Source organism: Lagopus leucura, unplaced genomic scaffold (genome assembly GCF_019238085.1).
Source record: "Lagopus leucura isolate 7727_CA_CO unplaced genomic scaffold, USGS_WTPT01 Super-Scaffold_806, whole genome shotgun sequence".
In the NCBI taxonomy this organism is placed as follows: Eukaryota; Metazoa; Chordata; class Aves; order Galliformes; family Phasianidae; genus Lagopus; species Lagopus leucura.
Window position 1 is genome coordinate 1149646 of NW_024962260.1, and position 24314 is coordinate 1173959.

General features: G+C 41.4%; 2 protein-coding genes across 4 annotated transcripts in view; both read left to right on the forward strand.

The window, feature by feature from the left end:
* The first annotated feature begins 948 nt into the window (after positions 1-948).
* On the forward strand, positions 949-11490 carry RAB36 (RAB36, member RAS oncogene family). Of its 2 annotated transcripts, none has more exons than XM_042865797.1 (11): positions 949-1055; positions 1757-1845; positions 2968-3056; positions 4599-4664; positions 5244-5345; positions 7019-7083; positions 7457-7508; positions 8536-8617; positions 9226-9316; positions 9870-9989; positions 10183-11490. In XM_042865797.1, exons 2-11 carry the CDS (start codon positions 1777-1779, stop codon positions 10245-10247), a joined length of 801 nt encoding a protein of 266 aa, XP_042721731.1. In that variant the 5' UTR covers positions 949-1055; positions 1757-1776; the 3' UTR covers positions 10248-11490. The 2 variants fall into 2 exon arrangements, with proteins under 2 accessions (XP_042721731.1, XP_042721732.1); XM_042865798.1 differs by having other exon boundaries at positions 1762-1845.
* Positions 11491-15983: 4493 nt separating this feature from the next.
* The window catches only part of BCR (BCR activator of RhoGEF and GTPase), a 99293-nt gene continuing 90962 nt past the window's right edge, over positions 15984-24314 (forward strand). The window contains exon 1 of one of the 2 annotated variants that reach the window (XM_042865538.1): positions 15984-17709. In XM_042865538.1, the coding sequence (XP_042721472.1) occupies positions 16194-17709 (1516 nt within the window). In that variant the 5' untranslated portion in view covers positions 15984-16193. Of the gene's footprint in view, positions 17710-18213; positions 18280-24314 lie in introns of those variants that run through there. The other variant, XM_042865540.1, reaches the window with a different exon arrangement.

Here is a 24314-nt window from a genome sequence, read left to right on the forward strand (position 1 = left end):
CAAATTCAGTGTGTGCGATGCTGGTACCAACCAGGAGGGTTTCTTTTTTTGCTTTCAGAACTGTTATTTTGGAGCACATCACGAAGCGGATCCAGGTTTGGAGCAGTCAGGAGTATGATTGATAGAACTGTGTATATGGTTAAAAATAAACACTGTCATCTTTGGTCCTCAGTGACACATCGGCTGTAAATTTGGGTATTTTGTTTGTTTGTTTGCTTTCAGTGTGGATCGAGTCACATGAGTGCCTGAAGTGATCCCTCACAGAAGAAATTCCTCACAAAAGAGAATAAAATGGTAATTCTAAGTAGTGGTCTGGTAGTTTTGTTGACCTTTATTCTTTGCTTATGGTTGCAAAACAACTGCAGGGTTTTTGTTTATGCTACACACTTTCTTTTTTTCTTATTTACTTGTCCTTTAATTTTTTTTTTAAATGGGAGACTTTTGTCTCCTGGATGTTAAGAAGCCCAAGACTGTTGCAGCATTATGGAAATACAATTATTTGAATGTGAGGGCTTTTATTTTTTTCCTGAAATTTGGAAGTTTATATCCAAGTGAAATGAACAGCAAAACCTTTTAGCATCCTAAATGCAGTCTAAACTGATTAACAACACTTAGGCAATACGGAAGAGCAATGGGATTTTTTATTCTTTATTATCTTTATTGTTTGATATGCTATCAGTCAAGATTGGTAATTACTAGAGACGTTTATGTGATTCAAAATGGCTCATAGTTGCATGCACATCCTGACTCTAAGGCTGGAATGAAAGAAAGCTGAAATTCTGGGGGAGGAAGGGAGCAAAACAGAACCTCTGGAGGTTTTTTTTTTTCTTTGTAGTTGCTAATATGCATAATATTAAAGGAATCTGCATGGCCACTGTAACAGGTTTGTTCTTCTAAAACCAGAGCCCTGCGTATGGTTAAATTGCTCCATTCCAACCCCGCCTTCTCAGTCCGTGAGAGGAGGAGAGGAAGGGAACTGTTGCAAGCCTGTTGCCATGGGCACGCGGCTGCTGGCGGCTCGTGTGGCTGGGATCCTGCCGCATCTGCACTGCACGGTGAGTCCTTCCTTGTGTTTGCTGCATGAGGATTGCTCTCGTTCGATTCTTCTGAATGCCAGTAAGAAACTGGTGCCTTACAAAGAGTTCCCTCTCAATAACCCACAACCCTTCTTTTCATAACGATATCATTGCTTCTCAAGTGAGATATCTTGATTCAATTGTAATTTTCCTGTGAACGCTGTTCTTCCATGTCAGACTAACTACTGACTTTGTTCCTTATGAGCTGATGTTGAGTGAAAGTTTGATGTTGTGCCAAGAAATATGGCAACTTTGTTGTTTCTCCTTTCCCCTTCTGACCTAATGGAATGTGGTATGCCCTAACATTAATAAACATGCTTTATGCAGTAGCATTTAAAATAGTGAGGTGTGGGCTTTTTAAATTAAGCACTACAAAGTCATTTGAGGACTAAACTATAGCAGTTGTGTTGAATTAAGTGAACAGTTCTCTGTCCTCCTCCAGAATTACTCAGTGCTTTTCTACTTAGAAAAAGCCACTATTTCTTCCCATATTTCTGCAGACAGAAATCATCCTTTTTCATGAGAAACATGTTTTCTTTAACGTGAAGTCAAAGAGCTGCCAGTTGTACTAGGAGGAAACAAGTCCAAAAGGACTGTTCATTTTTTGTTTTTGATGTTTTTCCTGTGTTGAGACAATTCCTCAATATTTTGTCTCACTTTGCATGTTTTCTATCTGGCAGAACAGACCTGAGTTTGGAGGATGAAGTCCAACCCAAAGCATATGGTTCCCCCAGTGAGCAGGGACAGAATAATCTCCCAGTTTCCTAAGGTAAGAGTTCTTTATCACTTTGCTCAGAGGATGTATCACCTGCCATGTCTTTCCCTTGTGCTGATAGTATTTTGGTTTGATGTATATTTGATGTCCTCTGTTAAAACTGCAAATTGTTTAAGTATTTATTTCAGAGGTGAATGTGACCTTGTTTTCCCGTTTGGTGCTGGTGCACTTAATAATAAACCAGGTTTCTTCCTCTAACCTTAACAGAAAGTGACTTTTGCAACAGAAGTGTTACCTTACAATATCTGTTCTTTTAGCCAAACATTAATAATTACCACGCTTACAGAGTTCCTACACTGAGAGGAAATTAGAACCATAGCTGTTATTTAATATTCAGAAAGACTAATTAGGTCTATGTGGAGCTTTGACTTGAAGAATTTGAAGCAATTTTAATCTTCTGTGTGAGTAGGAAACTTAGTCATACTGTAGATCAAACGTAGAAGGCACTGTAGGAAAACTGATAGTGAAGATCATCATACCCCCAAAGAGTTTTGTCCTTGAAGTAAAATGCAATGGTTAGGGGCAGGTAAGGACAAAGAATTGCCATTCTGTTTTTAATTTTGTTCAAAACACTCTTTTTGAGAGGATTTTGCACTTCTTTCATTCTCAATCTCAACCTCCTATTTTGCTTTTAATTTTATGAAAAGTGTCACTGTTATTTTAAGTAAATATGAGGCAAAACATGCTTTCCTTGTTTGTAGCCTGCTAAGCTTAATGGAAAATTAGCAATAAAATCAGTGCTTCTCACAAGTAAGAGATCTAAAAGACTCGTAGTCCAAATGATTTTCTAGTGACGCGTTCCCACTTGTGTTCTTCTTGAATGTCTTAGATTATTGGAATTATTTAAGATAATTAATATTGTACAAACTGATTGACAAATATATTTACTGTGGAAGTTCATTAGGGCTCTGATACTTGGTGGAGCTGTACAAACATACCTGTGCATCAGCCTTACTGCCTTCTAACCCAAACTGTCCCTTTTCATGAGCTGGAGTATCTCTGTGCTTCACAAGCTTTTTGAAGTAATCTCCTTTTCTATCTCACCTTGCTGATTTGGCTTGTTGATAAGTAGGCATTATGGACTTTATCTCAGTAGCTGTTCTCTTGTGTCTCCAGTGGTACACTCCTGAGGCCTGTCTGCAGATCAAAGACCACTTCCACGCACAGCTCAGGACTGCCTGTCAGCAGAGCACTGGAACAGCTGGGCAAGTTTCTAATAACCCAAGTGTGCAATGAGACACAAATGTTTTAACCTCTTTATAGCCTGACTCCTCCAGAAGCTTTTCCTGATTCCACATGTTGAGCATTCCACTGTGACTGAAATCAGCTTAACCTGTCTCCGTGGTTCTTCTATACCATTTCACAGTAAATGAATGAAATACTGCTTCTTTATATGTTTTAAAGATCTTTTTCTTCCTGGCTTAAGTGAAGTTAAAGAAACAGAGTTGTTACTTAGTAACAGATAACTTAGTTTAAAGGATTAACCAACTGTTTAAAATTAGTGTTGAATTTTGACCATGCAAGTCAGCATGAAAAGCAAGTCCTAGAGCATTTGCAAGGACAAGAACAGATGTACTGGCACCACTAGAGAGTACAAAAGGACTGCATACTGAGTGTACCAAGTAAGAACTAGATAAAGGCTTTGGAGCAGATATAAACACAGCAGTTTTAAGTTGCCTGTAGCACATAAGAATCTAGCTTTAATATTTTAAAAGTATCCATGCTGAGAATTTGTCTTAAATGTTTCCTTAAAACTGGAGCAAAATTCTGGACTAAAATTCTAATGAAAAATAAATCTTGAATTCTAATGTTCTTTAAATTTTTTTCTAGTCATCTCTCTCCCAGAACACACACCTGTAGTAGATTTAATTTGTAGTGAGTTAAACCAGATATAAGCAGATACAGCATTCAATACAAGACTGAATCTTTTGTTTAAAAAGCCATTCTTTGATACAGAACAATATTAAACCTCCTAAGCCATTTCTGTAGCATGTGCAGGGGAGATGTCAATCCAAGTTTCAGTCAACAAATACTGTACACTCATTTATCCACCTGTATCTCCTGACAGATACGCTGCATTTCAATTTTAAGAGTGCAGGTGAGTCACCTCCAGCCCATCTGCTGTATTCTGCAGGAGAACCCGGAGCAAAGAGGATTATTGGCATGAGGCGAGCTTCAGATTAATGTTATTTCAGGTAGTCAGAAAATGTATTGGCTCTGACCATTATTTTTTCCCAGAGACAGATTCTGCAATGGGTTTTATTATCAGCAAATTATTTTATTATCAGCAGTTCCATATTTGTGCACTTAAGATTTGATTCTATACTATTCAAGTCAATGAAAAACTCATAATTAATTTTAGTGGCAGAAAAATATAAACTTGTACTTTTGAAGAGTTCTATGGATGTAGATGCTATATGGTCTTAAGTACAAACTGCCAAGTGTATAATATTTCCTTGGAAGCATTTCTAATAAGGTCTTTCTGCCCCATAGAAATTATATGCAAAGTAAGAAATGGTTAATTCTGCTCCAGAGTTTTTGATCTTTTTCATAGAATCATAGAATCATAGAATTTCTTTCTTACTATTTAAGACTGTTTTGTCCTTCTGCAGCGTTGTGGCATTCAGGTAAACTGGAGTTGCAGATGCATTAATCACTCGCAACTTAAGGATCTACATCAGAATTGCTACAGTGACAATATTGAAATTACTACTAAAAGCATGAAATATTTTGAATATTCCTAACAGGCTGAAAATATCCAAAGTGGTTGTGGTAGGAGATGTCTATGTTGGGAAAACGAGCCTCATCCACAGGTATGGTGTATTGCAGCAGATGGATTGGTTCAGTTCTTTTCCATGCTGAAAGCGAAACACTTGTTGCTGTAAAGCTTTCAGGAATCTGAACTGAATATATATTCAATCAAATATGATACAGTGCAGTATTTGCCAGACCTTGCAAATTTGGTGAACAGAGCTCTGAATTTCTGTAGCTTGTGATTGCATTCTGTCTGTTTGCATTTTCAATTATTTCTGTGTTCCAAAGGAATCTTGCTGGCTATTAATCTCATTAATAATCACATGTTCCTTTTGTGTTTGTGACCCAAAATATATTATTTTGTAACTAAAAATTTGATGTTGCCTCTCCTAGACAGTGCAAAGAAATTGTTTTGATTCTTATTTCATCCTGAGGACTTGCTAGATGTATGTACTTTCCAGTTTGTTATTCACTGTTTTTTTTATTTTTTGATGTCTCAATGTTTTTATAAATGCTTCTGCACAATGTAACCGCTCCACTATTAGTTCTTTTCTGTATAATTTATCTTAGTGTTACTTTGCAGCTATTTGTAGCCATGAGTTACTAAAACTTCATCCTTGCCCCCTCCTTCATTGCAGGTTCTGTAGGGATCATTTTGAACGAGATTACAAGGCGACCATTGGGGTGGATTTTGAAATTGAACGTTTTGAAATAGTTGGCATACCATATAATCTCCAGATGTAAGTTGAAACGTGGCTTAAGTTCCACATGCAATACAATCTCAGAAGAGTTTAAGTTGCTACAGGCTCTGGTAGTACAAAGATATAAAATAAATAAAAAAGCCCATAGCATAATATGATCTGAAAAACAGGTTCTGCACCAGCACTTGCAGTTTTAATGAAATAAATGAATAAGTAAAATCTCTAATTTCCTCTTGGATCTCACATTCCTGGAAACATTAGAATTTTGTCAATGAAAATTCATTTTGGAAGTCTTGCACTATTTGCAGATCTTTTTTACTCAAGCTTCTTGGAAGAGGAGCAGAAGCTTTTGCAACTTGTTTTGTTGGGTGCTAGTGTTGTATTACTCTGCCATTTGGGTTTAGTAGGCTTTGTGAGCACAGAACTTGACCTTTCTGAAGGGGGCTGGGAGGTTCCTGCAGTAATTGAAGTCAATTTTATGGACACTGATTATTTCAGCATCTCCTAATTGCAAAATAAATGTCATTCCCTAAATCACAAAAAGATCTAAGCAACATTTCTGATTTTTAGCTATGTTTATCAGCTTAGTGGGAATCCTGGCCTTCTCACACCTGCTTTGGTTCCACTGGAGAATGTCCTTTGCTATCTTACCTGGCTAACTGTATTGTTCTATAATGTGCAGTATTTAATTATCTGTGCTACAGCATGATCAGAGCAGAGATACGATTCATTGGATGAAGCATTTTAGTGCATGAATCTTAAGAAACTTCTTGCTTAGGAACACATTTTCTCTGAAATATCAGTGCCTAGAGATGTAAACAGATGGCCAATGAGATTTACTGACAAACACACAAATTATTTCCTATCCATTTCGGTGCCATTTTGTTTTTGAAAATTCTATTCAGCCCTGCCTTTCTGGAGTTTGAATGCCTTTAAAATCTGCACTGATAAGTCAGTATGTTGTCAGTTGAGACAATAAGGTTCATGGGCTGCTAAACTTGAGGTTGTGTTGTCTTCAGACTCCTTGGTGGTGATGTAGAACGTTTCCATACGATAAGCACTGGTGCCCCCTCTTGCTGAGAGATTTCTGTACAAGCTGCGTCTGCAAGTAGTGGCAGTGCTGTGCTGTAACAAAGTCCCAGACCTCTGCAGTACTGGGTGTAGGTGGGAGAACTGTCTATCATCTTCATGGATCAGCACCTCTTTCTTTCCTTTTTCAATTTTATTTATTTACTTGCTTATTTATTCTTTAATGGAATTGTGAATGCACTGCTATCAAAGTATCAGTTGCAAGACTTCAGCATGAGCAGATGTATGATTTGTCTGGTATTAGTGCAGAAAATGCATTTTCAAAATTAGATTGCCATGGAAAGATATAAATGTGATGTAGATGAAGTTGAGATGTTTGAAGAAAAGAGTATTACAATACAGAATACAAATGTTTGAATTGTGTCTCAAAGAACAGTCTCCAAAATGACCAGTTAAAAAAATTCACTCTGGATAAAACCAGAACTGAAATGGCTTAATTAAGTAATAGAGCTTTACTTGTATTTCTATCAGAAGTTAATGAATAACATGTTCCAGATGGAGAAGAGTGTAATACCACAGAGGTGTTACCAACTTGTACCAGTCTGTTGCTTCATTAGTATGTTTGCTCAGGTTACGCTTGATTTCATCAACCTAAAGTTTCTTTTTTTCCCCCCACTGCACAGATGGGACACAGCAGGTCAGGAAAAGTTCAAGTGCATTGCATCTGCTTATTACCGAGGAGCAGAGGGTGAGATCAATATTAATTTGATACTGCCTGTAACATGAGATTGTATATACACCTATATATGCTCCTTGGAAAGACACATGTAGATACATGCAAGGGAATGGCATTTCCATTACTGGGAAGAGAGAGAGACTGAAAATCTCATGAATGCATTTGTTGCAAGCTCTGAATGTTGTGATGATGAAGTGATTAAAAATTGGTACCTGTGTCTTGGAAAGGGTGGGGGATCAGCCTAACAGTGTCTCCTAAGTCCTCCATGTTAAATCCACTGTTGTACTGTATGTGTGTTATTTCTGTTTAACAAGATGAGTTAAACTGGAGAGATTTCTGATATGCTTTTAAACTTAATTATTTTTTTCCTGTCCTTTCATTACAGTTATAATAACAGTGTTTGATCTAGCTAATATCCAGACTTTGGATCACACCAAGTAAGTTTCTGTATTTTGGCTCAGCTTTTACAGCTTTCACAGAAGGTTTAATTGCATTGCAGTCTGCAGTTGCTGAGAACTTGCTGGATCCTGAGAGTGTTATATACCTACACAGACCTTGCGTTTTTAATTCAAGGTGTATTAGTTCAGTACTTAAAATGGTTTGTTTATAGCAGCACACCAGCTGATGTGAGTAAACTTGCTTCACTTTAAGCACAGGCAGCAAAACACTGTGAATCTGTGATCCACACTGCTGTCACCGGGCTGAGAGCTGACATGTTCTATCATGCTGTTATGACAGTAAAGCAGATACGTGTCTTTCCACAGCTTGTACTTTGTCTTATTCAAATGTGTACTGGGGTCTTTCCTCAGACTACTGCTGTGGCATTTAATGCATCCACAAAAGACTTCATAAAATTACATATATATTGTGTGTGCGTATCTGCTTGAATGAAGATAACTGAAACATTTGAACCTGATTTCTGCCCCCACGCACTCTTCCCTCCTTGCCTTGTGCTGGATGACTCCAGAGGAACTTGGTTGCCAGAGTAACAAAAATATACAAGCTTATGAGACGAGTCATGCAATTGGGGGAGATGCTTTGTAATCTTACTGGAGAAGTTATTGCACTCTTCTTTTCTCCCTTTGTTGCCTAATCTGTTATGTTGTTTATAATTTTTTCTTCTGCTTCTTTTTTTTCATTATCACTGTAAAAATTTTGCCTTTTCCATTATACTGAGTATTATTATACTCGTCTCTGAGTATTAATATTATTGTAGAATTTACACTCTACTGGGAGCATGTTTCCACTTTTCAGCAGTGGAAGGCGTGCATTCAGTGGAGTTGGAAAAGCTCCTGTTCCCTTTCTGTCTCAAAAAAAAAAAAAAAAAAAAGACAACAGAATAAAGGCCTTTGGCACTCTTGCATCAGCTCACTCTTGTGAGCTTTTCTTGTTACCCTGTTATGTGTCTCTGTCTCAATTATTCCATACTGCCTCTGATTTTCTCATCTCTCTTCTGCTTTTCAGACAGTGGCTGGAAGATGCTTTGAGAGAAAATGAGCCAAATTCCATCTTCATCTTTCTGGTTGGAACAAAAAAAGATTTGGTGGTGAGCAAATGGCAAGATACTGATATGACTGATCACAGATAGCAAATGAATGGGAAAATGAGGTGCAAGAAAGAAAACTGTATTAAAGGGGGAAGAAGTCTTAAAGAAGAGATAAGAGAAATTTAAAAAAAAACAACAGGAGGTGTGGAGAGAAAACTTTGTATTTGAACATACTAAGAATAGATTGAGTACAAAAAAAGGATCTGAGACAGAAGAAGGACTACACAACAACAAAAAAAATCATTATGATTACTCAGTCCAGTGACTTTCTGCTAAAGGCAAATGATTGTACAAGAATTTGAAGACCAATGACTGTGCTGTTTTCTTTATTGCTCTGTACCATGCTGCATAGCTAGGTACAATTGTTGCCCTTGTTACTTTGCTTCATGTAACAGAAGGTAGATGGGGGCTTCCAATTTAAAAACAACATTAAGTAATTTATTTTCCAAGCATCTGAATGCTTCAGCTGTCTGCTTGCAGGAGTTCCCAGGGAAGGACAGAAATGCTACAGTGAGAACAGGAAGCATCCCACTGTAGGTGCTAGCACTACTTCTGTGTTATTACCAGCATGCTTCTTACATTAAAGGTATTCCTTGGTTTTTACTTAGTCAGATGCTGTTTGTGAAAGGACAGAGCTGGATGCTATCCGCTTTGCCAATGACATGCAGGCAGAATACTGGTCAGTTTCAGCCAAAACAGGTAAGTTACTGCAAAAGATATAAAAAATAATGTAACCAAAGAGGCTAATGTTAAAGTGGAAGGATGCTGAAGTTCCTTATACCTTTATTTCAGTGTATTTTTAAGCATCCTGCTGCATTTTACTGCTTTCAAGACTTCATATTTATCAATGGTTGATTTTCAGTTAAGCATCTGCACATGTGCTTTCACTGTTGTGTTTACAGAAAGGTGTGCTTAAGCTACTGCAGTGTCTAAGCATGTTTAATTCATGGATAATTACTTAAAGACATGTATGCACTCCTACTTGATTAGGAATGAAAATATTGTGCCACAAACCGAAACCTCCTTGTTGCTGAGTTTAAAACAAACAAAAAACCAACCAACCAAAGGGTGCATTATTCTAGAGTAGGGAAAAAAGGGCATTTCTCCCTGCAGTGATGAGAAGACAGGTTGGTGGAGATGCCTGATCCTTCCCAGTATTAAGCAGTGGTCTGTTCACAGGTGTGCTTGTTCGTACCTGATCAGGCACTGATGTGCAGTTGCAAAAACGCATCCTTTTTGTTCTGTTTCCTAGGGGAAAATGTCAAAGAGTTCTTTTCCCGAGTTGCTGCCTTGGCCTTTGAACAGTCCATGATGAGGGAGCTGGAGAAAACCACGGGGCACATGGCTCAAATTGGGACAGGAGACCTCATCAGTACGTTAAGTTTTGCTTGTCTGTATTTTGCATCAAGGACTGGGGAGGTTTTTTGAGCACTGAAGCCTGTCTCACACAACTGCAAGCATATTAACTGCAGTCTTTTGAGGGGCTTCATTCAGCTCTTACTACCTTTAATATTGGGTGATGTTATTTCTAATGACCTGAGTTTATAACTTTTTGGCTTCTACAGGGCTGGAACAGAACCTGATGGAAATCTCAGAAGGCAAAGCTCAAGAAAGCTCAAGTTGCTGCTGATTTTCAACTCTGCAAATGCCACACTGCTCTGTAGTCCAACATACAGCACCTGCAACAACAAAAGCTCTAAAATCAGAAGTAAAAATTTGCATTTTTAGAAATGAGGGAGAAAAATGTTATTCAAACTATCTTTCTGAGGGCTCTCTTGTTGTTGAAGACTTGCTTGTGCTGGATGGTATTGTTACATGAACTTTTCTCTGTGTAGTGGAAATATGACATCCTTGTCTCAGCGCAAGAAGACATTGCCAGCACCATGTGCTCATCTGTCTGCCAGAAAAACTTGTACTCAAAAGTTATGTAACTTTATCATGCTGGGTTTTGATAATTCTCTAGAAATCTTGATTACTGAATTTGCATCCTCATGGGAACAGAATACAAATGGCAGTTCAGAGAAAAGGGTGCTGAGAGCGGCCTGTCAGAATCTAAAGGGAGCAATATGGGAAAGAAGGGCACAGAGTCTTCAACAGGTCTCAGTGGGTTCAAATTAAGAGGGGAGATTTAGATTGGTTATAAGGAAAAAGTTTTCTGCAGCAAGGGCAGTGAGGTACTGCCACAGGTTGCTCAGTGAGGTGGTGCTGCTCTGTCCCTGCAGACATTCAAGGTTTAAATGTCATCTAGCCCAATTCAAACAGTTCTATGATTCTGAGCTAAAAATATTCTAGATTCTCAACCATTCATTTCATCAAAAATTGTCTTCTATGAAAAAGTGAGTGAAAAGGTGGCTTGCAGCCTTTTAATTACTTTTATTTTTCCATAGCTTGTGATGTAAACTAGAGCAATTACAAATAATGTAATAGAGATCTAGGATCTTTTTTTTTTTTTTTCTCTTTCTCTTTTGCAGTTGATTCTGTTGGCAAGGTCAACAATGTAGCATTTGGTAAAGAAGATGAATATGTGGGTATGTAAGGAGTCTGACTGTGGAATATCCTGACCTGCATCTCTTTCACAGGATGATGAATACACGCTCCACTTGTACTGTGTCTGATACTGAGTGGGCACCAGAGCCACAATCTTTGTGCTAACTGAGCTTGAATGAGGGTAGAAAAAGACATTTCACTCTACTGCTGTGTATAGTGCATGCACATAAAACATGTTGCATTTCTGTAATGCTTTTCAAAGCAATTTTACAAGCCATTAGAGCCACATGGCCATTGCTTCATACTGTGCTGTGAGTGCATGAGTACTGCTAACCTCATATTACTGGTAGAAGCTCTTAAAAATAGTATTAAAATCCTTTGTTTGCACATGGAAAATTGTCTATGAACTGATTTGAAACTCAGAATTTTGTGTGTTGTTATCATCCATTTATTCTCAGTTTGTTTCCTTGTTAAAGATGTTATTGTAAGAGGAAATAATTCATATAGTAGTTATTCTAAAGATGTGCTTCAAGGCTGTTTGCTACCATGATGAACAGGCTCGAGCCTGCATTTCTGACCAAATTGTGCTTGCATCTATATATTTTTTGGACATAAGCAGTCTTGTTATGCAGTTTGAGCAATGCTGAAGTGTGTCAGAGAAGAAAACTCAGACACAGTACCAGTTACTGTCATTTGAAGGACAGTAACTGACCTGTAGGGTGGACAAGTTCAGTGTGGCTGCAGCAGCAGTCCTTCTGCTGAGTATTATCTATACCCATGGTGCATCCTTGTAGTTTCACATGGCTGTTACTGAGCAGTTACTGGTCTGCCTCTTTCCTAGGAGCACTGATAACGGTCCTGGAGGTCAAAAGGCAGGTTTTGCAGGATGTCTTCCTGTCTATGCTAGGTAGGTGCTAGGTTTCAGTGCAGACACACGGTTGGTACCTACAGTGTAAAATGAATCAGAAGTAAATTATATATATATATATATATATATATATATATATATATATATATAATTTTTGAAGTAAATAAAGAAAATAAATCACAGACTCTTGTTGCTGACCGTAATTCTCGTACAAAATCAGAGATATAATCTCTTCAGCAATGTTGTTTTGAAAATCAACTGGGACAGTTTTCCTAATGATTAAGTACACTGCTTGAGGTCATTAGTGGTTTATATCTTCCTCAGTTCCAAAAACTTTACCCAAAACTGCATTAGTCTGTTAGTCAGCAGCTATCCTCTGGAGATGGCCTGATTCCATTCAAGCTGTGAAGGATGCTTTGAGACCTTTTTTAAGCCCCTGTGAGGCTGCCCCTGCAAAGTATAAATAATTGATCATCGAAAATGAATCTTAGATCTTACAATTGATGGATTGCTTAGGAAAGCACAAAGGGAAACCTAACCTTGGGTGGGAAAAGAAATATCAGATTGCAAGTTCTTAAATGTTTTTATCTTGTTTATGTTGCATCTATGCTTGTTGATCCATTTTATCAGCAATTTCAATTTGCTTTGGAAAGCCCTCAGATTGTGGAAAGCAGTGTCAGAACAATTCTGTTAACTCTGAATGCAGGCAAGCTAAAACATAATTTTTTTTACCAGGTGAAGCCTTCATAGTGTTGATGGCACCAGTTTCATAACCATTTCCTGTGGAGTTTGTAGATAAGAAATCAGAGAATGTGAAATTCATAATGAGTGTGAAGCAGAGTGAAAGAGTAGATGTAATTATCTCCGCAAAGATGGACTAGTGTTATGCTAGTTCATGCCTTTCATAATACAGGTTAATCAGCTAATGAGTTTCTATTTAAATAAGTACGTATATCTGAGGAAAAACAACTGGTAACAAATCAAGAGCCATTCAAGAAAGAGTCACCAGGCAGGTAAATCTCATTTTTACTGTAAAAACCTTTTGTTTTCATCCTTAGTGATATTATTTCTCCCTTTGAATGCTGATGTGACCCTTGGGGTGTTTTCTTTCATACTCTTGTAGGTCATATGATCCATATCATTCCTGTTGCTCTCCAAGTCAGACTCACCTCACTGCCATTCTCTGAGTCCTAAGAAAGAGGACTGCTATCGTAATGTGATGTATGTTGGACAGGACTTCAGGAGATTATTGGTCATGTCAAACTACCACAAAAGTGAGTGCTACCTTACGCTACAAAGATAGCTCTTAATTTCAGCCACGTATTTATCAGAAATCAGGGTTTCTTTCTCTTTAAAAAGCCTCCACTTCTGTGCTTGCGTTTGTTTTTTTGTTGTTGTTGTTGTTGTTTTGTTTTGCTTTGTTTTGTTTTGTTTTTCTTACAAAGACTCCTGATTCTCCCGCGCTGGGTGACACAGACAGAAAAACAAACCCCCAGAACCAACCCCAAACTTCGTAACTGTGAAGCTCCAGCGCTCTAAACGCCAAGCGCATCAGCTGTTCTTTCCCACAAGAGGGAGCTCCATGGTCAGTTCGGTGCTCGCTCTGTTTCTGCTGGAAAGGCCGGGCGAGGCAGCAGAGGGTGCGGGCTGGATACGCACTGCCCCCTCAGCACAGCACTCACTGCTACAAATCACCGATACGTGTCTGCCACTATGGCCTTAATGAAATTTTGTAATCTCTTAAAATGAATGCATAGAGGAACAGCGTCAATCCAGAGACCGCTTGAACGGTCACTGGAATTTCTGACCTTGTACCTCAAGAAATACAGAGGATGCAGTTGTTTAATAGTATTTGCCACAAGTGAATTGTGCGTACAGAAAGGCCTCCTATGATCCATTAGAAATCTTGATGCAGCTGGAGATGGCACAGATATGAAAAAAGTGAGCCCAAATAGAAAACACTCCAGAAATAATTTTAAAAATAACAACAAAACCAATGGCACTGAATTAAAAGCAGTCTCCAGACTCACAACACATCCCCATGGTGTAATGTATGTGCCAGTATTACAACCATGCTAGCACAGTCTGAAAGTTAACCTTACTAGGAATACATTGCATATCAGAATGTCAGTGGTCAAACAGGCATGAAGGCAAATAGTAGCAATGGTGAAAAGCCAAGTTGTCTTCCTGTGAAACACTGAGATTTCTTGGAAGGCTTGTATAGATAATGACTTGGTATACAGATTTTATTATGATTTTGATTATAATCTGCTTTTTTGTATAGATCAGTCGATGTGTTAAAAGCTGAGAAAACAAGTGCAGGAAAAGAGGTTAAGGGCAGGAAACAAACAGCAAGGGGGATGCACTATTTGAAGCTGAACGCATGATTGGCCATTTGTGATGTCTGAAAATACTTTGTGTTGTCTCAGAACACAGAAAGGAAAATGGTTTAGCGGGTTGTGAAGCACTGCATATTTTGAAGGTAAGAGAACTGCTCCTCTGGCTCTGTGCTTCTCACTCTTAAGGAATTGCACCACTTGTTGCTGGTGCTACATTCCACCATCTTTTCTAAAAAAATATATGAGAAAAGATACATGACACTTGGGTGGTTTGTCCCACGTCAGACATAAAAGGAGCAGGTTTATGAGGGATACTGAGATGTGCAACGTTTCACTTTTCTCATCATCCAGAAAGGAAATACGGTGATAAATATATCTATAATTCCACTTTTCCAGGGGCTGAATTAGTATGTGGAAAGGGCTTAAGCAAGGCTGTGTGCCATGGTTTGAGAAGCAGGAGAGAGTAAGCAGCCAAACTTCTGGTCACAGCTCACCACCCTTCACTCAGAGCTAGAGAGCAGTACTCTGAATTGTTTTGGCTAGCATAATATATAAGGCAAAAGTGAGAGTGATGATAGAACAAAGCAGGTTTGGTTACTACTATCGTAGCTATTTTGAGTACCAGCTTGTCGTTTATCAGTGTACCCGATCGTGAAGGAAGGCTCGAGTGAACGAAGCGCCCACTAATTAACAGCTTTTGCAGCTGTGGGGGCAAACGTGACCTTTGAAGGCGAGCTACATCAGTGCCCGAGGGGAGCGCCGCTCCGAGCACCGGGCAGGGCGCTCCGTTTATACACGGGACGAGAGGGCGTGGATGCAGGGGCGGTCCGCGCACACAGGGATGTGCCTCGTCCGAGCCGAGGGCTGCCGGCGCCCGGCTCGGTTGCTGAGCAGTCCGCGGCCGCAAGCGCGAGCGGACGGGCGTGTACACGGCGTGCAAATCCGCGCCTTTGTCTCCCCGGCGGCCGCCTTCGAGCGTGCCGGCGGGAGCGGCCCCGGGCCGTCTTCCCCGAGCCCGGCGGGGTCCCGCGGGCACGGCCTCCCTCCGCCGGCCCAGGCTGCCCCTTTAAGAGAGGCCCCGGCGCCGTGTCAATCGCCGCGCCCGGCTCCTTTCCTCTCCTCCCCTTCCGCAGCGCTGCGATTCGGGGTGCCGCCGCCAGAGCCGGGCCGCGCGATGGGCAGCCGCGGGCAGCCGCCGGAGCCGCGCCGCCGACCGCCGTCACAGCCGCGCCGAGGGGGCTCCCGCGGGGCCGCGGGGCGTCCGGGCACCGAGGGGTAGCGGCGGAGATCTCCGCGGGACGCGCCGACGCTCCGGAGAGCGTGTGCGCCCGGAGGACAGCACAATAGCCGGGAGGAGGAGACAGGGAAAGGGGCAGGGGGAAAGGAGGAGAGAGAAAGAGAAAGCACAACACGGGGACTGGCAAGGGGAGGACGGAGCGGAGGGCTCCTGAGCGCGGCGGCGCTGAGGACCGTGGCCGGGACGGCGGAGGCAGGAGGTGGGTGGGTGGATGGGTGGAGGGCGATATTTACCTTTCCTCCCCCGCCCCGAGCCCGCTCCTTTGTCCACCTCCCTTTGAAGTGCTATGGAGTCGCCGGGGTGGGAGCGTTGTTGTTCGCTAGCGAAGGATCAGTCATGACGGGGGGAGAGTAGCGAGCGTACGGGGGGCTGGGGACGGCAAGAGGTGGAGGAGGCGAGGAGAAGAGATTGTTCCGAGGATCGCCGTTTGCTTCCCCGTTTCTCTGCATGGACCGTGAAGAAACGCGTTGAGTTGACCCTGTCGGAGCTGTTTCGGCTTCTACATGTGAGATCGGTTGGTTTATTCTCTCCACCTATCTCTCTCCAGCTTCCTTCCCTTATTCTCCACTTTCTCCTGTATGCAAAATGGTGGACCCTGTGGGGTTTGTAGAGGCTTGGAAAGCGCAGTTTGCAGACTCTGAGCCTCCTAAAATGGAGCTGAAATCTGTGGGAGATATTGAACAGGAGCTGGAGATGTGCAAAGCGTCCATCCGGAGACTGGAGATGGAGGTCAACAAGGAGAGGTTCCGCATGATTTACCTGCAGACTCTTCTGGCAAAGGAGAAAAAAAGCTATGATAGACAGAGATGGGGCTTTAAACGTGCTTCTCAGTTGCCTGAAGGGGGTGCTGACCAGCAGGTCCAAGACCTGCCTCATCACCAGTCTGCTGACCAAGATGAACATGAAAAAAGCAAGTCGCACCATGGGGAGGAAAAGTTCAAACCCAGGATGCCTTCTCTGCGAAAGCTGTCTACCCAGAGCGATGGGTCAGACCTGTCACCTTTGGACAGTCCCCATCACGGAGAAGGGGAACAGGACAGGTGTAAGTATTATGGCGAGGAGAAATTGAAGAGAGTTGCAGAAGATACAGAAAGTCGCTGTGACACAGATGGATCTCCTTCAAAACACAGATCGTCTTCCACTCGCAGGCTAGTGGGATCTGCTGAGAAGGACGGATTGTTTGAACCTATTTCCAAGGATAGAGGAAACAGCACCAGTGTGGCAGCCCTAAGGTCCAATTTTGAGAGGATTAAAAAGGGCAATTCACATCATTCTGGAGATAACAAGGATGTTGTTGAAAAACCCTTTTATGTAAACATGGAGTATCATCATGAGAAGGGTCTAGTGAAGGTCAACGATAAAGATGTTTCTGATAAAATAAGCTCTCTTGGTAGTCAAGCCATGCAAATGGAACGCAAAAAGTCCTTACACTCCCTTCCTTCAAACATGGTACCCAGCTTCAATGAATTCCAGCGGCCTGCTTACAGGGGGAGATCCTCAGAGAGCAGTTTTGGCTATGATGGAGAATATGAAGATGCTGAACTGAACCCCAGGTTTCTCAAAGATAATCTGATAAATGCCAATGGCAGCAACCGCTCACCTTGGCAGCCCATGGACTTTCAGCCCTATCAAAGTATCTATGTTGGTGGAATGATGGGGGAGACAGAAGGGAAAGGACCTATCCTGAGAAATCAGGGTACAGCTGACCAGGAGAAACATCTCACTTGGCCCAGGAGATCTTATTCCCCCAGGAGTTTTGAAGACATTGGAGGAGGGTATACTCCTGATTGTAGCTCTAATGAGAACCTTACCTCCAGTGAGGAAGATTTCTCTTCAGGGCAGTCCAGCCACGTCTCCCCCAGCCCTACCACTTACCGCATGTATCGGGATAAAAGTCGTTCTCCCTCCCAGAACTCTCAGCAGTCCTTTGACAGTAGCAGTCCACCAACTCCCCAGTCTCAGAAACGGCACAGGCAGCAGCAGGTCATTGTATCTGAGGCTACTATTGTGGGCGTACGAAAAACGGGACAGATCTGGCCAAGTGATGGAGATTTGCCTTCTGGGAGATGTCACCACGACAGCCTCTTCCATGGAGATGCAGGTGTGTACCAGCTTTCCATTTTATTTTTTTTTAAATGCATAGGATAGGAAATGGCATCATAGACATTCATAGGAGAGGTTTTCTAGATGAACCTGGTTGAATCACCCAAGGAGGGGAACTGTTCAGTGTGAAAAATCTGTTTACCTTGTAGTTGTTCTGTTTCAGAAAAGTCCTGCAGAAGTACTCCTCAGAATTCTCTTCAGTCTTCTCTTGAGAGGATCAGCTGAGTCCGATGTTAATCAGCTCTTTAAGTTTTGGTGTGATTGCTGAGGTAAAAGGGGGCCAGAACTGTTCAGTATTCCTATACAGATCACTCCTTTCCTCTTACTCTTTCACGGAGGAGTACTTAAACTGTGCCTCCGAGGTGGTAGCATGTCAACATGCTACAGCCTGAGGGTTTTGCTGGAGCTTTACCAATAATCATACTCTTTCCACAGTCTTGTTTTTTCCTGCCTGTATTAATTGGAATGCCAGATTCTCATTCTGTCATCCTTCAATTATTGCTGATTGGAAGTGATGATTGTGCAACCCTGTTGAAGCTTTCTGCTGTCACTAAGTGAGGGAATAACTGTGAGTATCAGGAAGCCCTGAGGGAATGCTCTTAATTTAATTTTAGCAGAATCAGAATTTTTGTTTGAGGAAGAATGGGCCGTGTTTGAACTCATTCTTGTGTAAAACATTCAGGCGTGCAGATGTCTGTGGAATTGCAGTGAATTTCGAGGTGGTGGAAGAAGTGAACAGTGATCGATGTCAATTGAAATAAACTTACTGAACCCATGTGGACACCTCAATCTGTTCAGCAAGGCAACATACATAATTGTACATTATTGTAGGCAGTATCTCGTATTAACACTGCCATTGGTCTCCTGCAGTAAATGCAGTAAATGAAATGCAGTAAATGAAAAAGAATCAAATCCAGGAACAAAAGAGCAGTATGGTTGTTTTGACAGACTTCTGTCATTCTAGATCTGTGAGTTACTTTGTGTTTTTCTTTTATTCTTTAAGTCATTTTAATAAGGAGTTAACCTATTTGTTAACGTGATTGAATTGTTGAAGTAGCAGGTGAATGAGTCCTATCAGAGCTGTTACTTTCTCAGCCTCTGTACATTTGGTGTAAAGTAACTGCTGAAAGGAGATTCTTGGTTTTACTTTCCCTGCTGATTTTCTGCTTGTTTGTTTTGCCAGCAGTGCTTCTGAGAGCAGCAGCAGGGGAGAAATCTTTCCTCACGCCCTCTGCCATCCTTGTAACCAATTATTTGATTAGAAAAGGCTGTACAGTTGAAATGAATGTTCACTGTACATGGAACCTCAGCATCCTGTCCTCATAGTGGCTTCTTCCTTCTCTGATTACAGATATGTACTTGCTTTCTATCTGGGACTACTGCATTCTTGTTTGGTCTCATGCATACGTTTGTATCTTCCAGGGAGCGCTAGCAGTGCAGGAGAGGCTGGGTGTAGTGCTGTTTTATACTGAGCTGCAGCCATCTGTCTCTGCTCTTGTTTACTGATGCTCTTTAGATGACTGGAAGCCTCCTGGCAGTTGCAGTTTTTGCAGAAGGAAACAAAGGACATAAACAACAAGGGTTGATAAAGCTTGAGGATAAATTCAGCTTTCAGAAATTGAATAATTGAGTTTTATTGTAAATAGTTTAGCTCATGCTTTGTGGGTTGCATTAAGAGTAAAATGGGCTGCTAAAAACTCTGAACAGTTAAAATTTCTGGTTGTGCTGGAAAGCCTGGTGTTTGTTCTAAACTTGGCCACGCAATTGCAGGCAAGGACAGAATGTAACTGATTCCCCTTCTGCTTTCCTCAGCAAAGGGGGTTACATGGCAAGCTTAGCAGGAACCTTCACCAGATGGCTCATCCTTACTGTCTTGCACGTTAGCTGGTGGCAACTTTTTACTTCTCCTGAAGCCACAAACCTTATTGGTTGACTGTGGTTCTGACTAATTCTAACAGCATCTTTTTATATATATATTCTTTCCTGTTTAGAAAGATTTATCTGAATCTAATTGGTAAAACCTCTTTCTCATAAAACAAACAGAAGACCTGAGTGATCACTGTGTAACTGGTCGGCTCTTGTTCCCAACAACCATGCACTGTTCTACATCACTGCATGACATGAAGGCAGTTCACAGACCCAGCCAGCTTTTTCTGCACCTGTGGTTCAGCTTCTAGTTCTGTCAGTCTTCCCTGAAGTTGTGCTTGAGCAGAGTGCAAGTTTAAATCATAGCAGGTTCTGGCCAGCTTTATTATTAATCAGCATCAAGAGGGATTTGATCAACAGTATTTGGTTTCTTTGCACATTCAGATTTTTGTATGTTTTTTGGCTTAGCTTTTCAAGTCTCTGCCCATAATGACGCTGAATGTAGTGTGGCAGGTGCAAAGTGAACTTTCTGTCTGGATCTGCCCTACCAGTGTGCATGAAGTTCACGAAGTTCATGAAGGCTGACATGTGATATTTTATTTTAATTTGTGATTGAGTTCACATTCAAGTGATGGTTTGTTGCTTCTGTGTTACCAAAAAAAAAAAAAAGCTTAGGAGGAGGTCATCTTCCTCTCAAATGAAAGAGATCTAAATCAGTATTTGTACTTGGGTTCTTGGAGATGGGTTATATCCAAAGCCTTAAATGAGACAGGGTAGTAGGCTTTCAGTTTATTTCAAGGAGCAGAAGGAGAGCTCGAGGGGTGAGACTTGATAATAACTGTACTTTTTGTTAAATGTACCTAATGGAGTCTCAGCAAATATATTTATGTTAGAATGAATTATGTAGCACTAATTTCCTGCACTGGGAATAGAGAGAATCAAGTCTTAATTCTGCACTAAACTTGCATATTTTTACTGTGATTGGGGAGGAAAAGCAGTGTCTGTGTGTATATACATAGATAAATAAAAGTCTGTTCTCTGTTAAATGGCAGTTGTAGACATAGAAATGAGAACCTACCCATCATACTTTTCTGCCTGTTATCGAGAAGAGAGCCATTGTGCTGTTATGTAGTGAAGAGGCATCACAGTGGCCTCAGTTGCTAATAAAGCCTATTAATTGAGAGTTGATCACTGCTTGACGTTATAGTTTGCTTTGTAAAACTGGCGCATGCTCTCTCATAGGTCTGTGTGTGAAAGGATTTGTACCTACCTGCATTACATCGTGTAAACTGTATGGAGCCCTCATAGATAAGGAAGCAGCTCTACAGGTGAATACTGCAGGTTCCCCAGTGGTGACTTCTGTTCACCTGAAGTGACTGGATGGTGCTCTCCATAGACTTTAGTCAGGCTGTCTCGAGAGAAAGATGCCAACAGCTGTAGCGCTCAATATAAAATCAGTTTGGGGATTTGTGTAATTTCGTGTCACTGAAAGAAAATTTTTACTTATTTCAGCCTCATAAGTGTGGGAATGTTGAATGTCCCTTTCTGAAGGGCATGGAGTGTTCTGTGCTTTCAGTGAGTTTGATGTAGCTGGAGGGAAGAGTACTGGAATTTATCTATGTGTGTGAACTGTAAAACTCGAAGCTCCTGTTACCTCAGCTGAGCAAAATACCATTTTAAGTCATGTAATTGCTGAGATCCATAGATTCTTCAGGTTTGTATGCCTTAAATGCCTGACCACATAGCTGTGCATCTGAATTTCCTGCTTTTTAAGGTAGTGGTTGCACTGTTCAGTTTCGAAACTCCAAAGAAGTGTGCTGCTCTGTACCAGTCCCCATGAGCGTCCTGTTCTTGAGTTGCTTGCATGTTCTGCATTTTGGATGAGTTTCTTAATTACACTTCTTCCATCAGTATTGCCTTCTGTGGATTTTACAACCTATAGTTTGAAAAGTGCTTTGCAATCCTTCAGCAGTATAAAGACAACTCAGTGGGGGCAATAGCAGTGCTATTGCCATGTAGAAACAACACTCCTCTTTCTCAGAGAGGTGGGCTTTAGTCCCCTGCGTAGCAATCCTTCCGTCTGAGGACCTGAAGTGCAGGAACTTCCATCATGTGTAGCTGACTTACTCCTTTAAAGGGCTACTGGCTACAGGTCTTGCTGTCAGTCAGTGACCTATCAGGGTCAGGAATGAGATTTATACTTTCTCTGACACTTCTTTAGTTCATTTAGCTATTATTTTTTTAAAACATCTTTTAATCCTTGGCTGTGATTGTCAGTGGATTTCCTAGGAATACTGATGACAAGATGTTGTTTAAGCGCTTTCCTCCCTCCGCCCAGTTCTTTCCAGAGATTTAGTGGCTTTTGAGATTATCTAGCTGCTTGCCCTACCACTCCCCTCCTCATAATCTGAATGAAGATTTCCCTCTCTCTCTTTTTCTGCCAGATTTCTCTCTCCTTTCAACTGAGTTTAAGGAAATCTGAGAGGCTTCCATGTGATGTCCTCAGTGACTGTAGTGAACTCTACAGTCCTCTTCTGTTTTGTGATTTGTTTCATTTATTCCATAAACCGCTACTGACCCTTACTTACATCAAGCCCTCTCTCAGTAGTGACATGCAGGCAGACGGATTTTATTTTTGCTTTTCTTAGGGCAACCCTAGATCACAGAACACCTCCCACCACAACCTTCAGCTTCTTCTGCAGTCACAAAGCAGCTGCTTTTGAAATGAGAGGGTAAGCCAACCCAGATAGTAGTTGCCTGATACAGGGAAGCCCTAAAAAGTACAGATGACACCTGATCTGTCTGTATGAAGCTCAGTTTTGTGGTCCATAACAGAAATACTGAAATGGAACTGGTTTTACAATGAAGTAAATAGCCTAGATTCTGCATTCTGGTAGTGGTAGGTCTGGGAGTAATGGATTAGGTGTAAAGAAACTTGTCATCTCTGTGTAGTACCAGCAGTTTTAGCGTGGCCTATGTGGCAGTAGAGATGAGTCCACTTTCTGCAGCTGCCATAGCTGCATGATGGCCTCCCAGGCAGGCAGGCAGCTGGGTAGATTAAATATAATACCAGAATGTGCCTAAAGTTTGTGAGTGTTCTAGGAGCATAAGACTAGGACCGAGTGGCAGCACAGCCATGTGGCTATCCAAGCAACTTCCACACTATGATGATCACAGTCTAGGATACTTTGCCCAAACAATTAAAGCTAAGCATTTTCAGCCCAGCTATTTTAAAGAGATCTGAATCATTGCAGTGAGTGCCACGAAACAAGATGATAGTGCCTTTGATTTGAACAGGAAATGTGTAGGCAAGTGGAGCCAGAATATTAAGTCTGTGGCTGAGCGAGTTGCTCCTATGGTCCTTGTTGTTCAGCACTGGTTTATGGCCAAAGCAGTTCAGCTGACAGATGTGAACATACTGTGCATCCATTCTGCTTTGCTTCTGTCAGCCTCTGTCGTAGTGCTTTTGGATGGAAAACACGAAGATGTTTGTTTGGCACAGAATTTTGGTCCTGCCCCAGGAGTTGGCAGAGAGAGCTGGAGGCATCCGTGGACTGACAGTCTGCTGCAGTGCACTACCTCCTCTGAGATGGAGGCTTCTTTCTGGGTGGCTGAAGCAAAAATAAGGAAAAGAGGGAGCAGAAAAACATGCTGTCTTGGGCCATCTAATGAGTAGAATGGAGTGGGGAGGGGGCATCCTAAGTGACAGATTAAATTCCCAGATCTGCTCAACACTGAAGTGTGGGTTAGGAAGTGCTTATTTGAACAGTGGGCAGTGTGCTGCAACTTGTAGTACTGGCTCTTGAAAGAAGTGTTGGAGGGAGCTGAGGATGATTTGCAATCCATGTTTGGGTTTGCAGCTATCTGACTGATGCAGCAGCAAAGCTGACAGAGAAGAAGCCAGCAAGAATTCACACAGTAGTAGCCTGCTACCATCCAGTCCTAGCGTGTTTAGCAGCTTGCTCCCTAATGCCCTTCCTCATTCCTCAGCTTGCTAGGGATAAACAGTTACAGTGCACAGGCAAGCAAGATCTGTATTTCAGCTTCAAGGAATTTTGGAGGTCAGTCCATAAAGGTTAATGAGGTGAGGCTTGGCAAGCTGTTTAAGGAGAATTGCTCCATTTCATTTACCGTAGGGAAGCATGCTGTTGTTCATGAAACTCAGGATGTTGATTGGAGGCACAGCGTATGGGGAGCTGGCTTGTCCCCAGAGAAACCAAGGCTAGCAGGTTGTTCAACTGTCTCCTCTTTGATTTGTTCTGCCCGGTCAGATAAGTGTGGAGAGAACAATAAGGCCCTGATTCTGTTCTGTCCCTGGTGAAATATCATTGACTTAGCAATCTCTTGCTTGTGCACGAAGGAAAAAAAATGGTGTTCCGGTACAGGTTGAATTGCAAACTTTGCTGTTCAGATAGAGGGACAGACAGCAAGTGAAAACAGAAATGCTGAGAGATTAATTAGCTTGGGTGAACTGCATGTGAATGAAGTACTTCCAGAATAACAATTTGAGTGTCTTAAGTTGCAAAGCAGGTTTTAATCAGCTTACTGATAATGAAGTTGATTGCTTTCCTGGTCATATCTTTAAACTGGTGGTGACGGGAAAGTAACCATAAATTGTAAGTAAATCTCACGTTGGTTTGTCTCGCAGCTGAGGCAGTTTTACAAGTTCATAACTTCTTCAAACTCATTCTATGTTGTACTGTGTGTATTTTAAACAGCAAAATTGGTCTGTCACAA

Coding starts and splice junctions, on each gene's coding strand:
- RAB36 (XM_042865797.1), top strand. CDS start 1,777: ATGAAGTCCAACCCAAAGCATATGGTTCCCCCAGTGAGCAGGGACAGA. Junction 1,846..2,967: donor TAATCTCCCAGTTTCCTAAG/GTAAGAGTTCTT, acceptor TTGTGTCTCCAG/TGGTACACTCCTGAGGCCTG. Junction 9,990..10,182: donor TGGGACAGGAGACCTCATCA/GTACGTTAAGTT, acceptor TGGCTTCTACAG/GGCTGGAACAGAACCTGATG.